General features: G+C 37.3%; 1 protein-coding gene across 15 annotated transcripts in view; it reads right to left on the bottom strand.

Annotated features, from left to right (window-relative positions):
• The window catches only part of ehbp1 (EH domain binding protein 1), a 561,098-nt gene that overhangs the window by 79,650 nt on the left and 458,446 nt on the right, over positions 1 to 23,002 (bottom strand). For all 15 annotated transcript variants that reach the window (XR_011355819.1, XR_011355820.1, XM_069931681.1 and 12 more), the window contains 3 exons: positions 2,449 to 2,587; positions 2,155 to 2,264; positions 1,038 to 1,161 (listed from right to left, as the gene is read on the bottom strand). Coding sequence is in view for 13 of the 15 variants with exons in the window: in XM_069931681.1 (XP_069787782.1) it covers positions 1,038 to 1,161; positions 2,155 to 2,264; positions 2,449 to 2,587 (373 nt within the window). In the remaining 2 variants the exon portion in view is untranslated. The remainder of the gene's footprint in view (positions 1 to 1,037; positions 1,162 to 2,154; positions 2,265 to 2,448; positions 2,588 to 23,002) is intronic.

The following is a 23,002-nucleotide window of genomic DNA, read 5'->3' as shown; positions in this document are numbered from 1 at the left end:
TAATTTAGTCATATAGCACGATAACAAGTCTTTTTGGCCCATGAGTCTGTGCCGCCCAATTACACCCAATTAACTCACAACCCTTGTACATTTTGAACAATGGGAGGAAACCAGAGACCCTGGAAAAAACCCACACAGACACAGGGAGAACATACAAACTCCTTACAGACAGCTTGGGATTCAAACCCCGGTCCCAATCGCTGGCACTGTAAAGGCGTTACGATAACTGCTATACTAACTGTGTCCTCATTCAAAGAAACTGAGGATCCCTTTGGACTGGACATAAGTACAAAATCACTGCCCTCTATTTTGCAACCTTCTTTTCCCTTGAGTGTCTGAATAATTAATGCAGAATGATAACAATTTATAGTCTTAAATATTCCCATGATATTAACCAAGGCACATAGCAGCTTGCCTCTTGTCTCATTTCCCTGTTTCTAAAACTACAATTATATATTTCTATAACTTTTAACTTATTCTAGTATCTTTAGAATTCAACATATACTGTACATTTATGTATGGCTGTGATTATCACATTGTCATAGAATAATTTATAAAAGAAAATGAACATATGGAATTCTTCCTACCTATTCTTGGAAAAAATAATTGGCAAGTATCTATAACAGCTCTAAAATTTTTGCTGTTTAGTCAATACAACCTTTCATTTACTCTGTATACATGGTTTCATGCAGTACTTGGCTGTAGCAGGCCAACTGTTTTCATCTGAATCAGGGGAACAGTGGAGATCTCAAATTTTGCTGCAGCATATCAATGAGGCACGGATATGTATTCCAGCTCTGCATGGATGAACACACTGTTCAATAGTGCTGGCTCACACAGTATCAGGGTGAGTTATCACTTCCCATGAAGGCACTCTTATCACCAGTGCCCAGAGAGGTGGCTGCGACTCACAGCCTTTCATTTTCAAGGCAGTTTGCTGAACATTCAGGCTTCAAAGATTCACACTTTCAAACTCTATAAGAGTTTGTGAACACTCAATTTGCCAAAACTGTTTACAGTGTAATTGGGCACCGTACCTGTGTCCATGAGATAGCGAAGGTGCTTCTCCACTACCGCGGCCCGTGTGTCAATTTGTTTCTGCTCATTCTCCAGCGCTGCCAATTCTCCGACAACATACTGACTCGTGTCTTTAAACCCTTTCTGTTGATTAGAAAAAAATATTACAGTGAAATACATAAGGTAATTATAAAAATGTATTCCTTAATTTAGTGCGAAGTGCAAGAAAATATTTACAGATTGTGTTTAATGTGCTAATACCCATTGACTGAACTCCCAAAGAATAAAAAAGTTAAATGTTTTTGTTTCTTCTGATGTAAATAAAACTAAACCCACTGAGCTATAGCAAGAAAAAATTAATGTGGGAAATTGTTTTCAGTCTGAGTTTTAGGGTCATGAGTCTCTGCTGTGTGTCTCTAAAACTCACAGTAAAATGCCTTTTCATTTATTTGTTTTCTGAATATAAAGCAACAATCAACGTAATATTTTGGGTTAAAAAGACTCAAATGAAGATAATACATTTCCCAATTTTTTCCCTGAATTCTTTTACTTCTGTCCATTCAGTAAGTTTCTTCTTTACTGTCCATCAAATTTTTCTTCACAAATCAATTTTACAGATGATCAGCCTATTTTCTCACTGTGCTGAACCTCCCCATTAATTAAGTGAAAAAAATTATCATATATATTATATTAATGCAAACATCATTCAGCTGGTAATTCATGGCTGATCCGTATAATGGAAAGGTTGAACACCCATTAACCCATGCCAACAAAATTGGTTGTCTGGGAAATTCTAGCAGGTCTCCAGTGACTTTGCCTTCCAACTGAAGCTTGCTGTATCTTCTTCTGTAATAATTAAAATCCTCCTGGTAGATCAATACTAGAATCTCTTTATGGGAAGTGCCCTGATGGAAATGTCTCAAGGATGCGGAGGATGTGCAAGTCTGAAAAATTCATCTTTTATCTGACAATTATCACTACACTGCAGACTAATTCAGTGGTGCACCCCTTTTGATTTGCATTGAAAAAGTGTGTGATTGACATCTGAAAACTCAACATCTCATTTTCTAGCAATAAAGACAGTATTTCTTTATATGTCTAAAAAAAAATCAGCAATCATAAAAAAAATAAACATACACTATATACTTCATCTTCCAATGGCTTTCTTGGAGTTGTTTCACATATTTCCATCCTTTCCTCATTTCCTTTCTTTGTATCTTCTTGTATTGATCTCTGTCTTTTAATCTCTTAGTTTAAAAAAAGACAAAAAGATATTCAGAAATTGCATAAACCTATCAGCTTCACCTTGAGCACAGCTAATGATTCATACCGAGTAGGTTGATTTCAGTTTTGCTCTGAAGCTTCTCGAACAGCTGATCAAAATTAAACGCAAAACAGAATTTTAACATTCTTATCTTATGAGTTCCTCACCTGGTCTGTTTTCCACATACTGACTAAATGACTGAAGATGAGTTCGTCTCACAGCTGAATCTTTGCTGAACATCACAGGACTCCGCAAACGTTCGGTAGATTTACGCAATCGCTCAGTACGATGATCCTCCATTTCATTCTGTCAAAAATTACCATTTTTTTTTCTATAGCATTATCCAAATTTGGTTTTTAACATTTTAACTTTAATTAATTAAGTTTTATTCCTACATATATGCAAAGATGAATTGTAGATCATTAAAATAAACATCTTGATCATTGATTTATGTATATGCTGTATCAAATACTAACATCTCAAGTAATTGCTTTGTTCCTTTATTCCAGCATACTACGTTACTAAATGGGAATTGATCAATTCAACCTAGTTTCTCTCACTTTCTCTGATAAGAGCTGGTTGTTAGTGTTGCTCCAAATGAAATAACTCACAATACAGCCAAAAGATTGAAGTATATTCAGGAAAAAAAATTGAAAATGTTTGTTTTTGCCATTTATTGTCCAAATTTGTGTGTGATTTATATTAAAAAACTAATAATAATAACCTAATGTTAAGCTTTCTTTTGCCCTCCAATATTCATACATCTGAATTCAAACAGCATTCTGTCAAAACATAATACTCCCAAAGGACTAAATAGCTGTAATGTGTGGAAATAGCAGATACCAGGATATGTTGTACCCACAAAAATATTATATTCTACTGCTAATCTTGTATTATTTCTAAGTGTTCTGAAAGTAAATAGAGAAAGGCTGAGATGCATGACTAATAGCTTAGTCTGCTGAATGTTGAAACTGGTTATCAAATGCAACCAAGGCTGTACCCTCCCTCTGCATTAAGACAATAAGTAATGAAGGGGTCCTCTAATGGCCTATTCTCTTGCCTTAAGGAGGTGTGGGATACAGAATCCTCAGGAGAAGGTAACAGTTTACCCTCTCCTATGATCACAGAATGCCTCATTTACAAATATCTAAACCACACAACATGCACATTGAAATTGCAGTCAATTGCCTCTTGTGAACAGCACAGCTTTGGGACACTTTTTAAAAAAAAGAAACAAAACTAACCTCTCTGCATCTCATAATCAAGTTATTATAATGTTCTTTTTTTTTAAAGTCTAGTTGGCATTACAAAGAAGATAAATGTTATTGTAATAAATATAAAAATATGATTCCATCCACATATTTCACATTTGTACACAAATGTATATGCACAATGTGAACCAGTTTAATTGGGCAGTTATTTCATAAATAGTATTAGAACTCGATAGAAAACAGTCAAACAGAATCTAGCTATAAATATACTAAAAAGAGGAAAATATAGTAATATGTATACATATATAATGGTAAACTAGTTTCTTTGATTTTCCCCAAACATTAACAAAATAAATATATATAGATGCTTTTCAAACAAATTGCAAAATTGAATAATATGTACTTCTTTCATAACATGTTACTAAGGCCAAATGGATGACTCAAAAATAGTGCAATCAGCAAGAAAATCCCATTTTGGCAAAACCTTTAAATGGCAAAGAACTTCTGCCACGTTACAAATATATTCCTCCAAGCTCAGTTAATTCAGTTAGTTTGCCAATCTATTGTGCTTTTCTCAAGCCAGCTTCATATTGCATTAAATCCATTGCAGAAAGCTAAATTGAATGAAAAAAATCAGACAATCTAAGCTCTTCTTTGTTTAAAGGATACACCACAAGTCTTCCACTGATACATCACTTTCATCACTGACGTATAGGAACCGACAGTGCAAGGGAAAGCAATGAAAGTCATTGTTTTTCAACTTCAAAGACCTTGGTGCAGAAAGAAATCCTGTCAGCATTGGCAATCCCAAAAAATATTTCAGGTGGGTGAAAAGTCACACAACCAAATTTGCTCGAAAGCCAGAAACATGGTAATACTGTATATAAGTGTGAAAATTAAGGCTGTTGCAATATTTTGCTCTTTTTAATCAAAACAAATTTAATATCAAGTAACAAAATTTGTATACATAGCAAAAGCAGCATAAACTATAAGCAAACTAACTGTAGTGCCTCTTGTGTTGTAATTTTATCCAATGAACCAACTTTAGTTTAAGCATTCAAGACAAAGATCCTGACATTTAATATTTATAAAAACCCAGCAATCTCTTTATTTCAATGGTGCATAGGTAAATATTAAATCCAAGTTTGGATTAAGTAACTGAACAAGGATGCTCTTACCACAATATTCTCCTCCCTGTACTAAGCATGAGCCCATGTACATACTATCTGCATGCTCAATTTTCTTTCTTCACATGAAAAAGACAGGGAAGCTGGCTCTTGGTCTTGTACAAAAGGATAATTGAACCTTACCTTGTCACACATACAAATTTCCACAGAAATACTTTGTTAAATACAGAAATCAGGTTCTCCCCCACTCCCAGGCACAGGAATTGCTATGGCTGTCCTGTTTAGATTGCACTTGAAAATGTATTGAGGACCACCTGGTCTGCTTCGCTCACTGCACAATGCTTTTGTGAGCGTCTGGATCTCAGTATAGTGCACACAGATTTAAAGTTTAAATTTATATGGATGGATAATGCATTAAAATGATGACGGCACAACTGAATGCTCTGGAAGATTTATATTATTTTTCTTTTAAGTAATTGCAAATATGGAAATTTTATATTCAGATTATTTAGAAAAAAGTTAATTTATCTCGTTTGCACCTAACAACAGCAGAGAGGTTATGCTCTAATTGTATAAAACTTTGACTCATCCCAGCTGGAGTTCTGTATGCAGTTCTGAGTCCCAGAGAAAGGATGAGATGACTCTAGAGGGGATGCAGAAGAAATTCACCAAGAATTTGCCTGTGATTGACGGTTTTAGGTATGAGGAGAGCCTGAGGAAGTTAGGTCTCTTCTCCCTGGAGCAAGGAAGATCAAGAAGGAACAAATAAAATTATGAGGTATACAGCTAAAGTAGACTGCAGGAAACTTTTTCCAACAGTATCTTATCACCATAGGGATTGCATTACAGCTGCAGAAAGAGAGGATGCTGTGAAGGGGATGTCTACTGAGTTGGTGTGGTTAGAAGTCACAGATAGGAAGGGAGCAATCACTGTATTGGGAGTAGTCTCTCGGCCTCCATTTAGCGTTTGGGACATTGAGAAACAGATTAGCAGGCAGATTTTGGAATGGAGCACAAATAACAGGGTTGCTGTTTCCTAAGTACAGTAAAACCCTTGGTATCCAGCACCTATAGGGATTGGTAGATGCTGGATACTTGCTCTTACGATGCCTAACTAATACACCTGCATTAAGAATAAACAGTTTCAAAGATAAAAATACTATATTGTACTTACACTGAACAAACTTCATTTGCAAGTATATGTAAACCTTAAAGCATTTTACTTTATTTTCAGTCACATTCTTTGAAAACATTTAACTGTCGCTGCATCTGCAGGTTCCTCCTCATCCATGGCGCTGGCCAAAAATTGAACAATAACATAAGTAAACACCCCCCCCCCCAAAAGTTTACAGATAAAACCTCTGACCAGGGTGGCTGTTACTAAGCAGGGATACGAAGACACTTTAAGAGAGTACCCCAATGGCAAGTGGCATCAAGCTCTTCATCAACCAGCCATTGCTGTTTCACATAACTTTATTCAAACAGCTGCTATGAGCAAAGCACAACCAAGGCACTCTGCTGGCTGAATATTTGCTCCCATCTTCACCAAAAGTTTATGTTTTATTTCATAGAATATTTACTTTTACAATTTTAAACTTACGAATTTTTTACCCATTATTTTATTCCTATTTATTTTAATTTAAAAAATTATTTTCCTCAATATTTTTGCCACTTGTTTAAGGCTGTAGGTTGCTTAAATTCTGGATACCATGCATTTTTCTGTATTGACTGGCATCTCCTTATTGCAAGAGGGATAGATGGGGCAGAATTTGTCAGGAGTTTCCAAGAAGGTTTCCTGACTCATTACATGAACCAGCCAACGAGAGGAGAGGTAATTCTGGATCTAGTACTGGGTAATGAACCAAGTTGGGTGACTGACCTCTTGGTGGGGGAGCATTTTGGTGGGAGTGACCACAACTCCCTGAGCTTTAGCATAACCGTGTAAAAAGATAAAAGCAGACAAAATGGGAAAGTGTTTAATTAGGGAAGCTCTAATTATGATGGGATGAGGCAGGAACTAGGGAAAGTAAATTGTGAACAGATGCTCTTGTGAGAAAGCACAGAAGTAATGCGGAAGATGTTTATGGATCATTTGTGTGGGGTTCTGGATAGGTTTGTCCCACTGAAACAGGAAAAAGATGGTAGGATAAGGGAACCATGGTTGACAAAAGAGGTGAGACAGCTAGTTAAGAGGAAGAAAAATGCACACAAAGGTTTTGGAAGCAAAAGACAGGAAGGGCTCATGAAAATTATACGGTACCCAGGAAGGAACTTAAGAGCAGACTTTGGAGAACTACAAGGGGACATGAGAAGGCCTTGGGAAGTAGGATTAAGGAAACTTCTAAGGCATTCTATGCTTACTTGTAGAACAGAAGGATGACGATAGGGAAGGTAGGACAGCTTAAGGATAAAGGAGGCAACATGTACCTTGACACTGATGAGGTTGGGGAATGAATACTTTGCTTCAGTATTCACCAGAGAAAAGGACCTTGGTGAAGATGAGGTCAGAATAGCACAAGATTATGTGCTGCACCCTGTTGACATTAAGAAAGAGGAAGTGCTGGATATTCTTAAAAACATTAGGATTGATCTTCCTACGACTGGATGAAATATACCCCAGTTGCCATGGGAAAGGAGGGAAGAGATTGCTGGGGTATTCAAGATGATCTTTGCGTTCTCTTGGCCACAGTGGAGGTGCCGAAGGACTAGAGAATGGCAAATGCGATCCCCTTGTTTAAAAAAGGTAATAAGGAGAATCCAGGGAATTATAGACCAGTAAGTTTCACATCAGTGATGGCAAACTATTGGAGAGGATTCTTAAGGGCAGGATTTATGAGCATTTAGAGAATACTCTCCTTCTCAGAGACAGGCAGCATGACTTTGTGAAAGTAAGGCTGTGCCTCATGAGCCTAATTTGAGTTTTTTAAGGAAGTAACAAAAGAAATTGATGAAGGTAGGAAAGTAAATATGGTGTATATGGATTTTAGTAAGGCATTTGGAAAGGTCCCCATGGGAGACTGTTTAGAAAGTCATGAGGCATGGGATCCATGGAACTTTGGCTGCAAGGATACAACATTGCTTGCTTGTGGAAAGTAGAGAATAATAGTGGGCAGGAAGTATTCTGCCTGGAGGTCAGTGACCAGTGGAGTACCGCAGGGATCTGTTCTGTGAGCCCTGATCTATGTGATTTTTATAAATTACCTGGATGAAGAAGAGGGATGGGTCAGTAATTTTGCAGATGATACAAAGGTTGGAGGTGTTGTGGATAGCATTGAAGGCTGGTGTAGATTCCAATAGGATAGAGACAGAATGTAGAGTTGGGCAGAAGAGTGGCAGATGGAGTTCAATAAGTGTGAGGTGCTGTACTTTGGAAGGTCAAACTTGAAAGCAGAGTACAAGGTTAATGGTAGGATACTTAACAGTGTGGCAAACAGAGGGACCTTGGGGTCAAAATCCACAAATCTCTCAAAGTTGTCGCACAGGTTGATAGGACAGTTAAGAAAGCATATGGTATGCTGGACTTCATTAATTGGGGGGTTGAGTTCAGGAGTTGGGAGGCAATGTTGCAGCTCTATAAATCTCTGGTAAGATCACACTTGGAATATTGTGTTCAGTTCTGGTCACCTCATTACAGGAAAGATGTGGAAGCTTTGGAGAGGGTGTAGAGGAGATTTACCAGGATGTTGCCTGAACTAGAAAGTATGTCTTATGAGGCAAAGTTAGCAGAGCAAGGGATTTTCTCTTTGGAGCAAAAAAGGATGAGAAGTGACTTAATAGAGGTATAGAAGATTATGAGAGACATAGATAAGGTACACAGCCAGCAACGTTTTTCCAGGTGGGAGTAGCAAATACCAGAGGACAGCTGAACAAAGTGAATGAAGGAAAGTTTAGGGAAGAAATTAGAGTTAATTTTTTTTAACTTAAGAGAGTTGTGGGTGCCTGGAATACATTGCTGAGGTGGTAGTGGAGGCTGGAATAATAGGGGCATTTGACAGGACTTTAAACAGGCACATGGATGAAAGAAATATAGAGGATTATGTGGTAGGAAGGGTTTATAATTTTTAGTTAGCATTTATGGATCGGTACAACATCATGGGCCAAAGGGCTTGTACTGCTGTAATGTTCTATGTTCTATATCAGAGGAAGACAAGAGGACATAGATTTAGGATAAGAGGGAAGAGATTCAGGGGGAATATCAGGGGGACCTATTTCACCCAGAGCGATGAGTTCCTGGAACACATTGGTGTCCAAATGGGTGGTTGCAGCAGGGTCAATGACAGCATTTATGAACTTTATAGATGAGCACTTGAATTGCTTAGACATTCAAGAATATGGGCTATGTGCTGGGATATAGGATTAGTGCGGATGGATGCCCAGTGATTGGTGTGCAGAATGGCCTGTCTCCATGTTGTATATCTCTATGGTTCTATGAACAAAGCAAAGTAACAAATGTCTCCAAACTTGTGCAATGACAACAATGTTTCATTAGTACTTGATATATCATCTAATATATATTTGTGCATGAATGTCTGTCTGTACTCTATGCAAATCAATATGGAGTACTCTAGAAATGTCCAAGGAGGATCAGTAGGGGTAACATTTAATGCTGAATATCATGACCACATTGAATTTAACTTTTAAGATCATAGGAAGTTCAAAGGTGGTTTTTGACCAGCTTGCACTGACAAACTTTACTGTTTATTATACAAGTTTTTACCAGCACTGACTTGCATTACTGTCTACTATAATTGTAGTACATCTGATACTGAATGTCATGACTACATTAAATTAAACCTTTAAGGCCATATGAAGTTCAAAACAAAATTGAACGCACCAAGGACACATCAATTAGTTATAGAGCTGTGCATTGATGTACATTCAGAATAAAAACAAAGTGGCCAAACCCAGTTTAATATGAGCCCAAAAAAGCGAAGCCACATTGGCAGAAGCTCTTCAAAAGCCCAGAGGCAGCAGAGGAACATCAGTCTCACCTCACTGTTAATGTTTCCAGAAATGCAAGGAGCAGGCAGCAGGAAACAGAACAGCAGTGATACACCCATTTCAGTGCTCAGGCCTCCAGACAGGCAAGGAGCAGGCAGCAAGAAACAACAGCAACACCAGGCCTACCTTAGTGCTCAGGCCTTCAGACAAACAAGGAGCAGGCAGCAGGAAACAGAATAGCAGTGATATGCTCCTCTCAGTGCTCAGGCCTTCAGACAAACAAGGAGCAGGCAGCAGGAAACTAAGGAACAACACCAAGCCCGCCTCAGTGCTGATGCTGCCAGGCATTCCATGTTTCAACCATGTAGTCAACAACTGAGTGTTTTATTTCCCAGGCAACGCCGGGTATTTTATATGAGTGTCAAAATTTGCTTGTGTGCAAAAGGCCCATGTTATTCTGGTCAGGTAAACACTCAATTATTCTAGACTAGATTCTACATCTAGATTCTTAGATGGACAAATGTGCACTGGCCATAACAATTCATTGAAATTGTGTCAGTTCTTGCTAATATAATGCAGTCAACAAATTAGAATTACAGGTATAACCCGCTTTGTGAATACTCGAATTATGAAGAGAGCTACGTTCACGTTTACAAAAGAATTTGAATGGGTTTTCAATTTTACAAAAATAGCCCCCAAAAGTAGTGAATGGATCTTCAATTTATGCCATTTCGGTTTACAAAAGGTTTCATAGGAATGCTCTAGTTTCATAAAGTGGGGCACACCCGTATTGATCTCAATGAAAGGTCACGATCTGAAATGTTGAGTGATCATTTCTATCCATGGATGCTTCCTGACCTGCTGAGTTCCTCCAGAAACATATTACTCAAGACTCCAGCATCTGTAGTTTTAGTGTTACTTTTAACAAAGTGGGATATCAAATAAGGTTCAAAGCTTGAGTCAATATGATCAGAAGCAATAGGATGGTGTCAGATAATTCTGTATTGTTCTATGGATTAATTATTACTAGAATTGCATTAGAAACACTATTTTTGAACAAGAAAATATATGAAGGCTTGCACTAAAAAATTGTATTTAGATTGCAGGACCATAAGATATGAGCAGAAGTAGGGTATTTGGCCTATCAAGTCTGCTCTGCCATTCCATCATGAGCTGATCCATTCTCCCACTCCCCTGAATTCTCCCCATAACCTTTAATATCCTTATTCAGATACCTATCAATCTCTGCCTTAAATACACCCAATGACTTGGCCTCCACAGCTGCCAAAGGTTGCAAATTCCAGAGATTCACCACTCTCTGGCTACAAAAATTCCTCTGCATCTCTGTTTTAAATGGATGCCCTTCAATCCTGAAGTTGTGCCCTCTTGTTCTCATCTCCCCTGCCAAGGGAAACAGCTTTGCCACACCTACTTAGTCCAGGCCTTTCAACATGTAAAATACTTCTATGAGGTCCACCTCATTCTTCTGAATTCCAACCAGTACAGTCAAGAGCCATCAAATGTTTCTCATATGCTAATCCCTTCATTCCAGGAACCATTCTGGTGAATTTTCTCTGAACCCTCTCTAATGCCAGCTCATCACTTCGTAAATAAGGAGCCAAAAACTATACCCTGTACTCTAAGTGAGGTCTCACCCACGCCTTATAAAGCCTCAACATCACATCCCTGCTCTTATATCCTATTCCTCTAGATATGAATACCAGCATTGCATTGACCTTCTTTCACCAGTGACTCAACCAGAAGGTTATCCTTTTGGTTATACTCCACAAAGACTCCCAAGTCCCTTTGTAACTCTGAATTTTGAATTTACCCCCCTTCCAAATCATTTCCTTTTACCAAAGTGCACGACTGTACACTTTCCAACGTTCTATTTCATTTGCCATTTCTTTGCCCATTCTCCTAATCAAAGTTTTCCTGCAGCTTCTCCATTTCCCCATCACTGCCTGCCCCTCTACCTTTGTATCATCATGCAAACTTGGCGACAAAACCATTTATTCCTCAATCCAAATCATTAACATATAACGTAAAAAGAAGTGGCCCCAACACAGACTCCCTCGGAACATTACTGGTAATCAATAACCAACCAGAATAGGATCCTTTTTATTCTCTCTCTGTGATTCCTGCTGATGAGCCAATGCTCTACCCATGTTAGTATCTTTCCTGTAATTCCATGGGCATTTGTCTTGCACATGAGGCACCTTATCAAAGGCCTTTTGAAAGCCCAATTGTAGAACATCCACTGCAAGTCTTTGTCTAGCCTGCTTGGGGTTTCCTCAAAAAAATTCAGTATATTTTCCCTGAAGGAAACCATGCTGACTGGCCTCATGCACTCCAAGTACTTCATAACCTCATCCTTGACAATCAACTCCAATAACTTCTCAACTACTGTAATTTCCTTTCTGCTGCCTCCCTCCCTTTTTTAAACAGCAGAGTGAACTTTGCAATTTTCCAATCCTCTGAAACTTTGCCAGAATCAAATAATTCTTGGAAGATTATTACTAATGCCTCCACAATCTCTATAACTACTTCTTTCAGGACTCAAGGGTGAATTTCATCTTGTCCAGATTTATCTACCTTGAGACCATCCACCTTCCCAAGCACATTCTCGCTAGTGATCACGACTGCACTCATCTCTCTTCCATGACACCCTTGAAAGTCAGGGGTGCTGCTTACATCTTCCACAATGAAGACTGGTACAAAATACTCATTCAGTTCCTTTCCATCTCCTTGTCTCCCATTACAATTTCTACCCTCACCTTTTTTTCACTCTTAATATACTTAAAAGAGCTTTTGGTATACTTTTTGATATTATTTGCTAGCTTCCCTTCAAAGTTCATCTTTTCATTTCTAATGACATTACTTGCCTTCTGTAAGCTTTTATATGCTTCCCAGTCCTCTACCTTTCCACTAACATTTGCTTCTTTGTATCCCTTCTTTTGCTTTTACTTTGGCTTTGACTTCTATTGTCATCCACAGTTGTGTCACTTTTCCACTCAAATATTTATTTTTTGGAATATACCTATCTTGCACCTTTCTTACTTCTCACAAAAATTCCAGTCATTGCTACTCTGCCATCCTCCTCTCTCATACCTCTGTGGTCCCCTTTATTCCACTGGTATAATGACAAATCAGATTTTAGTTTCTTCCTCTCAAACTGCAGGGCGAATTCTGTCATATCACAATCACTGCCTTCTAAACATTCCCTTAACTCAGACACAAGTGTTCTAAAAAAAAATACATCTGAAAACCATTTGATAAATTCCTTCTCTTGGGATCCAACACCAACCTGGTTGTCCCAATCAACCTGTGTATTGAAATCCCTGCAATGACCATTATAACATTGCCCTTTTGTATGCCTTCTCTATTTCCCTCTGAAGTTTGCACATCTCATCCTGGCTACTGTTTGGAGGTCTGTATACAACTCCTGTCAGGGTCTTTTTACTTTACAGTTTCTTAATTCGACCCTCAGGAATTCTATATCTTCTAATCTAATGTCTCCTCTTTCCAAAAATTTAATTCTATTTTTAACCAACAGAACCACCCCAACCCCTCTGCCAACCTTCTTGTCCTGATACACTGTGTATCCAGGGATATTAGGTCCAGGTTGTGTTCTTCTTTCAGCCACGACTCATTCCTGCCAAATTCCAGCTGTGCTGCAAGATCATCAACCTATCTCTTATACTGTAGGTATTTAAATACAAGACCTTCAGTGCTGTATTCATCACCCTTTTTAATTTTGTTTCCAAAGTACCCCAAGTTAAACTCTTGTTCTTACACTTTCAATTTTGCTCTAGTGACTGCCTATCCATCCTTACAATCACACTACACAGTGTGTGTCTGTAAGTATATATATATTTATTTTTTTTTTTATTTTTTTAATTTTAAATATATGTTCTTGTGTATCTTATGGCCTATTCACTGCCCTTTTATTCTGGGTGTCTTCCCCTCACCAAACTACACCCTTGTAGTTTAAACCCTCCCCAAAGGCTCCAACAAAATTTCCTGCCAGGTTACTTGTTCCCTTCCTGTTCAGGTGCAACCCGTCCCTTTTGTACAGCTCATACCTTCCCCAGAAGAGATCCCAATGATCCATGAATCTGAATCTCTGCCACCTGTACAAAGTCTTCAGCCACACATTTACCTGCCATAACTTCCTATTCCTTCCCTCACTGCACGTGAATTTAAATTTATTTAAATTGTATGAACTGTCCTTCAACATCGTTTATTGGAAAATTGGTATATATGGTAACCAAATTTATTATATAACAATAAAATCATACACATTTTTAATGTACACAATTGCCTTGAATTTCTCATTGGGTTGGTGAAGGCTGGAGAAGCAAATAGGAACAATCTCTAAGCAAGGAGGGGAAAGATTGGGTAATCTGACTGATCTCTAAAAAATTCCACAATCTATCTTTTATATCAGGGGTGGGATATACAATTCGTGCAATGGGTGTCACTGCTTTGGTGTGGATGTGACAGGCCAAATACTGTTTTCATGTCTCTAAGACTCAATGAACAAAGTAAGGCTAGAATTTTGCCCATCTTCCTTCCCTTATTTGGTTCAAATGATCACCTTCCTTTCTTATTAGATTGTATAATCTAAACCTCTTTGTTGTCTCCACATGACCTCTCAGCCTCTGTCACTATTTCCACTCAACCCCCCTCACCTGGCTACATCCACTCCTCCTCACTTGATGCACCTATTGATAGCCAGCTCCTGTCTCTCCCCCATCACCCCCATCTCTTTTCATGATTTTCTCATCTTTGCACTCCTAGTCCCGATACAGTGTCAACCTGAAATGGTGACCATCGGTTTTTGCACAATATTGTATTATTTACAGTCTGTTGTGTCCCCTGAGGTTAGGTTTTGCAGAGAGTAGAGTGAAGTAGCTAAAAGTTTTTACAGATATAAAGAGGCAAAGAGTAGGTATGGAGAGGACAGGGAATCATAAGCACAAGAGATCTGAATAGGAAAACTGGAATAAAAGATTTAAGAGGCTGCACAGATTGAGTGTGGTAGAGCAACATATTTTAAATTGAAAATTTAGAAAATGGATACAACTGAAAAAATGTGCATTTGAATTGAATCATATGATTAAGCTGTCTATTTTACACGATGCTGCTCACACATAAAATTTATGCTCCCACTTGACCATGGGAATTACAGCATCCAGTGACACTGATGTTTATGCCAATTTTGTAAGGGGTTAACACTAACTGACTGGTTGCATCACTGTCTAGTATGGAGGTGCCAATGGACAAGACAAGTAAACTTCGGCTATCCGCCGCAATACCAAGGATCTCCCAGTGGCCACCCATTTCAATTCCTGATCTGACATTACTGTCAATGGTCTCAAGCATTGCCAGACTGAGTCCACCTGCAAATTTGAGAATCAACACCTCATCTTTCTTCTGGGTGCCCCCCAACTGGATAGCATTAACATTGACTTCTCCAGTTTCCATAAATACTCCCCCCTTTCTTCGTCCCCATTTCCTTTCCTCAAGTTCTCTCTTTCTTCCCTTTTCCCTCCACCTCCTTTCACAGAGCCAAAATCTATTCTCACCTTTCCTCATCATATCCAATTAACACCTTTTGTTTGTTGGTGTGGATTCCTCTCCCTCCCATTCTTCTCACTTTCTCTCCCAGTCTTTGATCAGATTCCTGCTTATATCTTTAAGAAGTGCTCAGCTCAAAAAGCCAGGAATATATCTTTACCTTCTACAGACGCTGTGAGTCTGGCTCAGTTTCTTCAGCATTTACTGTATGTTTTTACTACAATCACAGCAGTTGCAGACTTTTGTGTTTCACTCCACAGAACAAGAAAAGACTCCAGAGAGTTGTGAACTCACCCAGCGCCATTACAGCCATCAATCTCCACTCCATCAAGGACATCTACAAGAGGTGGTGCTTAAGAAAGCAATCTCTATCCTCAATGACCTTTACCACCTGGGCCATGCCCTCTTCACACTCCTACCATCACAAAGGAATTACAGGAGCCTGAGGACTCACTCCCAGCAGCACAAGGACAGCTTCTTCCCCTTTGCCATCAGATTTCTGAACAAAAAATGAACCACAGATGCTACCTCACTTTCTCTTATTATTTTTTGCACTAATTTATTTATTTTTACAAGTACATTCCCAGCAATATTTTTCATTGTAATACTGCTGCAAAACAACAAATTTTGTGACATGTTCATGACAATAAATTCTGATTCTATCTGAAGCTACCTAGCACTGACTGAAGCCTTACTTCCACTACTTAAGTGGAAATACTTATTGTTTGTAATTGCTGGTGGAAGTCATTACAATTTGGTTTAAGCCACAACAAAGAATAGGCAATAGAAGACAGCTCAATTTTCTGACACAACATTCAGGAAAAAGATACAGGAGCACTCAACAGCACAAGGACAGATTCTTCCCCACTGCCGTCAGATTCCTGAATAATCAATGAACCAAAGACTCTGCCTTACTTTTCGTGCACTATTATTTTTTTTTCATAGTAATACAACATAGAAAAATACAGCACAGCACAGGCCCTTTAGCCCTCAATGTTGTGCCGACCCTTCTATCCCTTCCTAAAAAAAAGTACTAAACCCTCCCTTCCCCATAATCCTCTATTGTTCTTTCATCCATGTGTTTGTGTAAGAGTCTCTTATATGTCCCATGTTTCAGTCTCCACCACCAACCCTGGCAAGGCATTCCAGGCACCCACAACTCTGTATAAAAAACTTACCAGTGATGTCTCCCCTAAACTTCCCTCCCTTATCTTTGTACTTATGTCCTCTGGTGTTTGCTGATACTTCCTTAGGAAACAGGTGCTGGTTGTCCACCCTATCTATGCCTCTCACAATCTTGTAGACCTCTATCAAGTCTCCTCTCATCCTTCTATTCTTCAAAATGAAAAGTCCCGGCTCTGCTAACCTTGCCTCATAAGACTTGTTTCCCAATCCAGGCAACATTTTGATAAATCTCCTCTGCACCCTCTCCATAGCTTCCACATCCTACCTATAATGAGGAGACCAGAACTGAACACAATACTCTGAGTGTGATTTTACCAAAGATTTGTAGTGTTGTAACATGACATCTCTACTCCTGAATTGAATCCCTCTATTAATAAATCCCAGTACCCCACAGGCCTTTTAACTATCCTAATAACTTGTGTGGCAACCTTGATGGACTTGCACCCCAAAGTCCCTCTGTTCATCCACCCTCTTTTGTTAAAAAAAATTGTTTTTTTTCCCCATAAATATACATAGAATACTCTCCAATATCAAACTGTGTTCTTACAAAAACAAACAAAACAACCACTCCCCCTCCCTTTTCACAATATAAATCCTCACACCATAAAGGCTCACATTTATGTTGATCATCAAAATTTCTATATGGGGAAGTCTCTTGCTTTTATATTCTAGCAGCATTTATTATTGTCCTTTTTATTAATGTAGTTATAATTATAATTGAGCCCCTAAATGATCCAAATATGGCTGCCATATCTTGATAAATGTCATTTTTGTTCTTTAAGTTATATATAATTTTTCCAGAGGAATGCAAATATTCATCTCAGCAGTCTTTCATGCTCTATGTAGAGGGGAGTTGAATTTCCAAGTAATCGCAATACATTTCTTAGCCAATGCTAAGGCCATTTTAACAAATGAAATTTGGAATTTAGTTAATTTTCCACACCTAAAACACATTGCTGATATTTCAGATTTTGATTTATGCAACTTTTGTGGTGTAATTCATGTCATGCTATCCAAACACCATTCAGACCAACATCTTTCCATTATTGCAACACCTAAATCCGACTCCAACTCTCTCTCGATCTCATTTTGCACTTTCATTCTGGAGAGGATAGTACATCTTAGTTATAAATTTAGGTGAATTCCCCAGCTAAATAATTCGTTCCATTTCACTATTTTCAAGTGGGGTCAAACTCGGCCCCTATCTTTCTGTTAGGAACGATCTTCGATGGAGAAAACAAAAAAAAGTCCCATTAGCTACTCTGTATTTATTTCTTAATTGTTCAAAGGAGATGAGAGATCCCTCCACATAATCATCAAGATATCTTATTCCTTTATCATACCATGAATTCAATATTTTGTTACCCAGATTTATAGGCAGCAACAGATTTTTTTACATAATGGTGTTCTTAATGATATACCTGCTTTTTTACCAATACACTCATTTATTTCTTGCCATATTCTAATCATATGCATTTATATAATTTTTTCATTATTAACAATATTCTACATGTAAATAAAGTCCTTCTCTGTCTCTTCTTTTACTGAATTCAATCCCATTCAGATCCAAGAAGGGAGAATGTCTTCAAAAAAGAATGATAAAAATCTTGCTTGCACTGATAAATAGTTTTCTTAAAATCTGGAAGTCAAAGTCCTCTCAGTTTATAGTCCCATAAAATTCTCAGCACTCTGTTATTCTATAGGAATTCCCTTGTGCAATTATTTAATAATTTAAAGAATTTTTTAGGTAGTGCATGATGCAATGATTGAAAAAGATACTGTAATCTTGGCATCACCTTCATTTTAATACAATTTACTCTTCCCACTAGAGTAATCGGCAGGTCTTTCCATTTAAAAGAGGAGTGTAATTAAATTATTCCAACATTATTCCTAAATATTTGATTCCATCTATCTTCCATTTAAATCTACCTTTTTGATATATTTCAGTCAAAACTTTTCAATGGCATTATCTCACTGATTTCATTATTTATTTTATAACCTGATACTCTTCCATATTTTTCAAATATTGTTTGTAATTTTATTAAGGATTCAGCTGGGTCAGACATATATAATACCACATCATCAGGAAATAAGCTAATTTTATGTTCTTCCTGTCCAATATTGAAGCCCTTAATATCCGATCTCTCCTTATAATCTCTGTTAGTGATTCAATAGCTAGGATAAAAAGTAGCGGAGACAGAGGACATCACTGTCAACTTGATTTACTCAAGGTAAAAACTGCTGACATCTGATTATTAGCTATAATTTTGGCTTGTGGTTTATGATAGAGTTCTTATCCAGTTTATAAATTTTCTGTATATACCAAATTTTTCCAATGTTTTAAATAAGAAAGACCATTCTAATTGATTGAATGCTTTTTTTTGCATCTAGGATGCTTGGATTCAACTTTGATTTTGCCATAGGATTTATATTAAATAGTCTACTTAAGACTATTTGAAGAATGTCTTCCTTTAACAAATCCTACCTGATCTGTATGTATTAATTTTGGTAGATATTGTCTCAATCTATTAGCTAGTACCTTTGCCAATATTTTACAATCAGCATTCAGGAGTGATAAAGGTCTTATACAATGAAGTTTTTAAATGGGTCTCTACTTTTCTTTGGTAGCACTGTAATTATATCATTTGAGAGATTCCAGGAGGATCTTGGTGTCCACTGCCCAGTCCAATACATCCATCATAAGTGACATCAATAAACCTTTAAATTGTTTGTAGAGTGTGGGAGGAAACCCATCCTCCCCTGGAGATTTGTTAACTTGTAAAGTACCCAAAGCTTTTTCAATTTCTTTCCTTATTTTGGTTCAACATTTGTTAAAAAATTGACCATCTCATTTTCATCTCCTAATAATTCTGATTTATAAAGTTTCAAATATTATCTAAAATATTATTTATTTCTTTTTGATTATTATGTAATAATATTGGCCTCTGTTTTTATTGCATTTATCATTCTAGATGACTCTTCTGCCTTTATCTGCAAAGATAAAACTTTATGCGCCCGTTCTCCTAATTCATAATATTTATGTTTGGTTTTTAATATAGTTTTTTTATATTTTGTATGTTTGTAATGTGTTATATTTCAATTTTTTAATTCTCAAATAATCTATATTTTTCCTGTAACCCTGTTCTCTGATACTCTTTTTCCAATTTCGTTACATCTTTCTCTAAACCATCCAGCACTGTAGCATATTCTCTCAAGATTTTTTTATATAAGAAATAATTTGTCCTCTTCGATAAGCTTTAAGCGAATCCCATATTAAAAAGCTATTATCAGTAGAAGGAAGATTAGTTTCACAATATAATTTTGTTTCTTAATAAACTCACAGAAGTTCTTCCTTTTCAACAGTGTAGTATTGAGACACCATCGATACACTCTTTCTTGTTTTCCATTATCACGATAGTTAAAATTAAAATGGAAAATGATCTGATAAAAGTCTCACCAAATATTCCATTTTTACCACTCTACATTTTTAAAAACTTTTTTTATTTTTCACACTATGAACCATATTAACCAAAATACACACAAACATTTCCCTCTTGAATATACACAATGTCATTTTCTCCCCTTTCCCCCCTCCCTTCCCTCCCCCTCCCTACGCACTAAACGTTCAACATATACATTGCAATAAACCCATTAAACAATGTCATCACACAATGAAAATAAATAAGAAAACTGTATCAGCTACTTTTACACACTGGATCAGATAATTTCGTCTTCTTCTCATTCTATCATTTTAGGGGTGGAGGTCTGCGGTAGCCCTCTCTGTTGTGATCCATGTACGGTTCCCAAATTTGTTTGAACACTGTGACTTTATTTTTTAAATGATATGTTATTTTTTTCCAATGGAATACATTTATTCATTTCTATGTACCATTGCTGTATTCTCAGGCTCTCTTCTGATTTCCAGGTTGACATTATACATTTTTTTGCTGCAGCTAAGGCTATCATAATAAATCTGTTTTGTTCTTCATCCAATTTGAGGCCTAATTCTTTACTTCTTATATTACTTAGAAGAAAGATCTCTGGATTTTATTTAATACCTGATTTAGATCTTCCCAAAACTTTTCCACTTTCTCACATGGCCAAATTGCATGTATTGTTGTTCCCATTTCCTTCTTACAGCGAAAACATCTATCTGATACCACTCTACTTTTTAACTGGGCAGACATTAAAAACAAATCAGTCCTTGTATGTGAATCATGTGTCCTTGAGTAGAATGAATAGTCCTTTTCTATGGAGCTAAGCTGCCTCCATTTCTCAATCAAATTTAAATCCTTCATAAATTATAGTGTGGTTTTTGCAGCTTTTGCCCTTGATACTGCTCTAGCTGATTTATTCAGTATTGGATCTAGACAGAAATTGAAATCTCCTCTGATGAGTATACTTTGTTTTCCCTCTGCAGTTTTTAAGAAAATATCCTTCATAAAGGCTTCATCATCATAATTTGGTGCACAGATCTTCATGTCCATGATTCTGCATAAGTTTTACAATTGTGCCATTAGAAACCTTCTGACTTGGTCAGTCAGTGTCTCTTCTATTATTATTGGTATATTTTTATCAATTAGAATTGCTATTCTTCTTGCTTTTGAGGCAAATGATAATATTACTTATCTCATAAGTCTATATCTGCCTTTAATTTTTTTAAGTGTGCCATCCCGTTTATCCCATTAAGACTAATAAATTTTAGCATTCTATCCATATTGATTTTATTAAACAAATATTTTTTTAACAATAAACCCTTTTCAATTGTTTAAATAATAGTGATCTTTCCTCTTCAAAAAATACATACAATGTCTCTGCCCTGATGGTGATGTAAACAGGAAAGCCTAAAAGCCTGTGGAATCCTTTGAGGAAGAAGAACCCCTCCCTTTAGCACCATCTTTTATAGATACTTCTCTCCGGATGTTGTTCTCCCCTTTAGACTGGAGTCTCTACCTTGCTACTATTTTTCCCAATTTTTCTCTCTTTTCTGAGCTCTCCATGAACATTTCAATAAAATTTACTTTTCAACAATAAATACAACTTTTACTTAGTCCCACTGTAAAGATTCTTCAGTCTTCTTTGGCAAACTTAGTCTTTTTATAAACATCGCAGGAAGTCTTTCACCTTGTTCTTAGTCTTGAAAAATTGTTAATTACCTTCTGCCTCTTAGACCCTCAAAGTCGCGGGGTATATCATCAAATATTTCAAGTTTTTGGAATGAAATTGTTTTTTTTTACATCATCAAACTCCTTCCTTTGCTTAATCAAAGTGGGAATAAAATCTTGGAAAAATAGCTCTTTTTCATGGTCATTCTTGGGCGGGCCATTATTTTCGTTAGAATATTCATATGTGTCATGTTAATGAATATGTATGAGATGTACCGGAAGTCACGTGGTATGAGAGAGAGATAAGAGCACAAGCAGGAGAACAAAGGAAACGGGAAAATAAAGACCATAAGAAGTTTACCTGATAAAACTTGTGTTTAATGTTTTATTAACTTCACATTTCGGGCCACAAATGTGACAATATGCTGCTCCCAAAATTTGTCTCCTGTTTCTGGTAACTCAAGTCTTCTCAGGACTGGTTGTGGTCACTAATCGCCAGCACTCCTAGGTACGAGGATCCAGTGAGCCCTTTCAATATGTAATTTTTCTTCTCCAAATGTTTGCAGAATCCATGTTTCAAAAATGTTCACTGGATCTCTTCCCTCTATTCCTTTTGGTGCAATAATTTGAACATTATTTTGTCTGCTGAAATTCTCCACGTGATTGATCTCGTCCAGCAGACCTTGTCTGTCTGACTCCCAAGTCTACTTCTGCTTGGGTCATTCTTTCCATTAAGTCTTCAAGGATATCTTTAATTTCAGTCATGTCTCTCATTACATTTTCAACACCAACAAATCAGTTATTCAAGTTTTCCATTTTCTCCAGGATAATGTTTAGTTCTTGTCCTGACTCCTGCCTCCTGAGGCCACTATTATGCCACTCACGTTTGGGCTTTTGCCTGATGTTCCTGGCTGAGTAGAAACTTCTTCAATTTTTGTTTTTGGCTGCCTTGGTTTCTTACTACTTATTTCATCCATTTATTTAGTGAAAAAATTATTAATTTTAAGATTTTAACCGTCTTTTTGATACTCTTCATGGAGAGCTCGAGCAAAACACATCTGTCTAAGTCCTTCACATGGCCACGCCCCTGTTCATCCACACTCTTAAGTATCCAGCCATTAACCCTGTACTCAGCTTTCTGGTTAGTCCTTCCAAAATGCATCACCTCACACTTATCCAGATTGAAATCCATCTGTCACTTTTCTGCCCAACTCTGCATCCTGTCTCTATCCTCTTGTAACTTTCGACAACCTTCAGTTCCATCGACAACACCTCCAACCTTCGTGTCATCCGCAAACTTACTGACCCATTCATCCGCCTCTTCATCCAGGTCATTGATAAAAAAATCACAAAGAGTAAGAGTCCCAGAACACATCCCTGCAGCCCTCTACTAATTACTGACCTCCAGGCACAACCCTTTCCTTCCTCTACTACTCTCTGCTTTCTTCCTACAAGGCAATTTTTTATCCATACAGTTGATTTTCCACTGATCCCGTGGCTCATGACTTTCTGGATGAGTCTCACATGGGGGACCTTGTCCAATGCCTTCCAAAAATCCAACCACATCTA

The sequence above is a fragment of the Narcine bancroftii genome, chromosome 4, assembly GCF_036971445.1.
Source record: "Narcine bancroftii isolate sNarBan1 chromosome 4, sNarBan1.hap1, whole genome shotgun sequence".
NCBI classification, from domain to species: domain Eukaryota; kingdom Metazoa; phylum Chordata; class Chondrichthyes; order Torpediniformes; family Narcinidae; genus Narcine; species Narcine bancroftii.
Note: the sequence above shows the minus strand (reverse complement) of the source record. Positions and strands in the feature narration are given on the sequence as shown.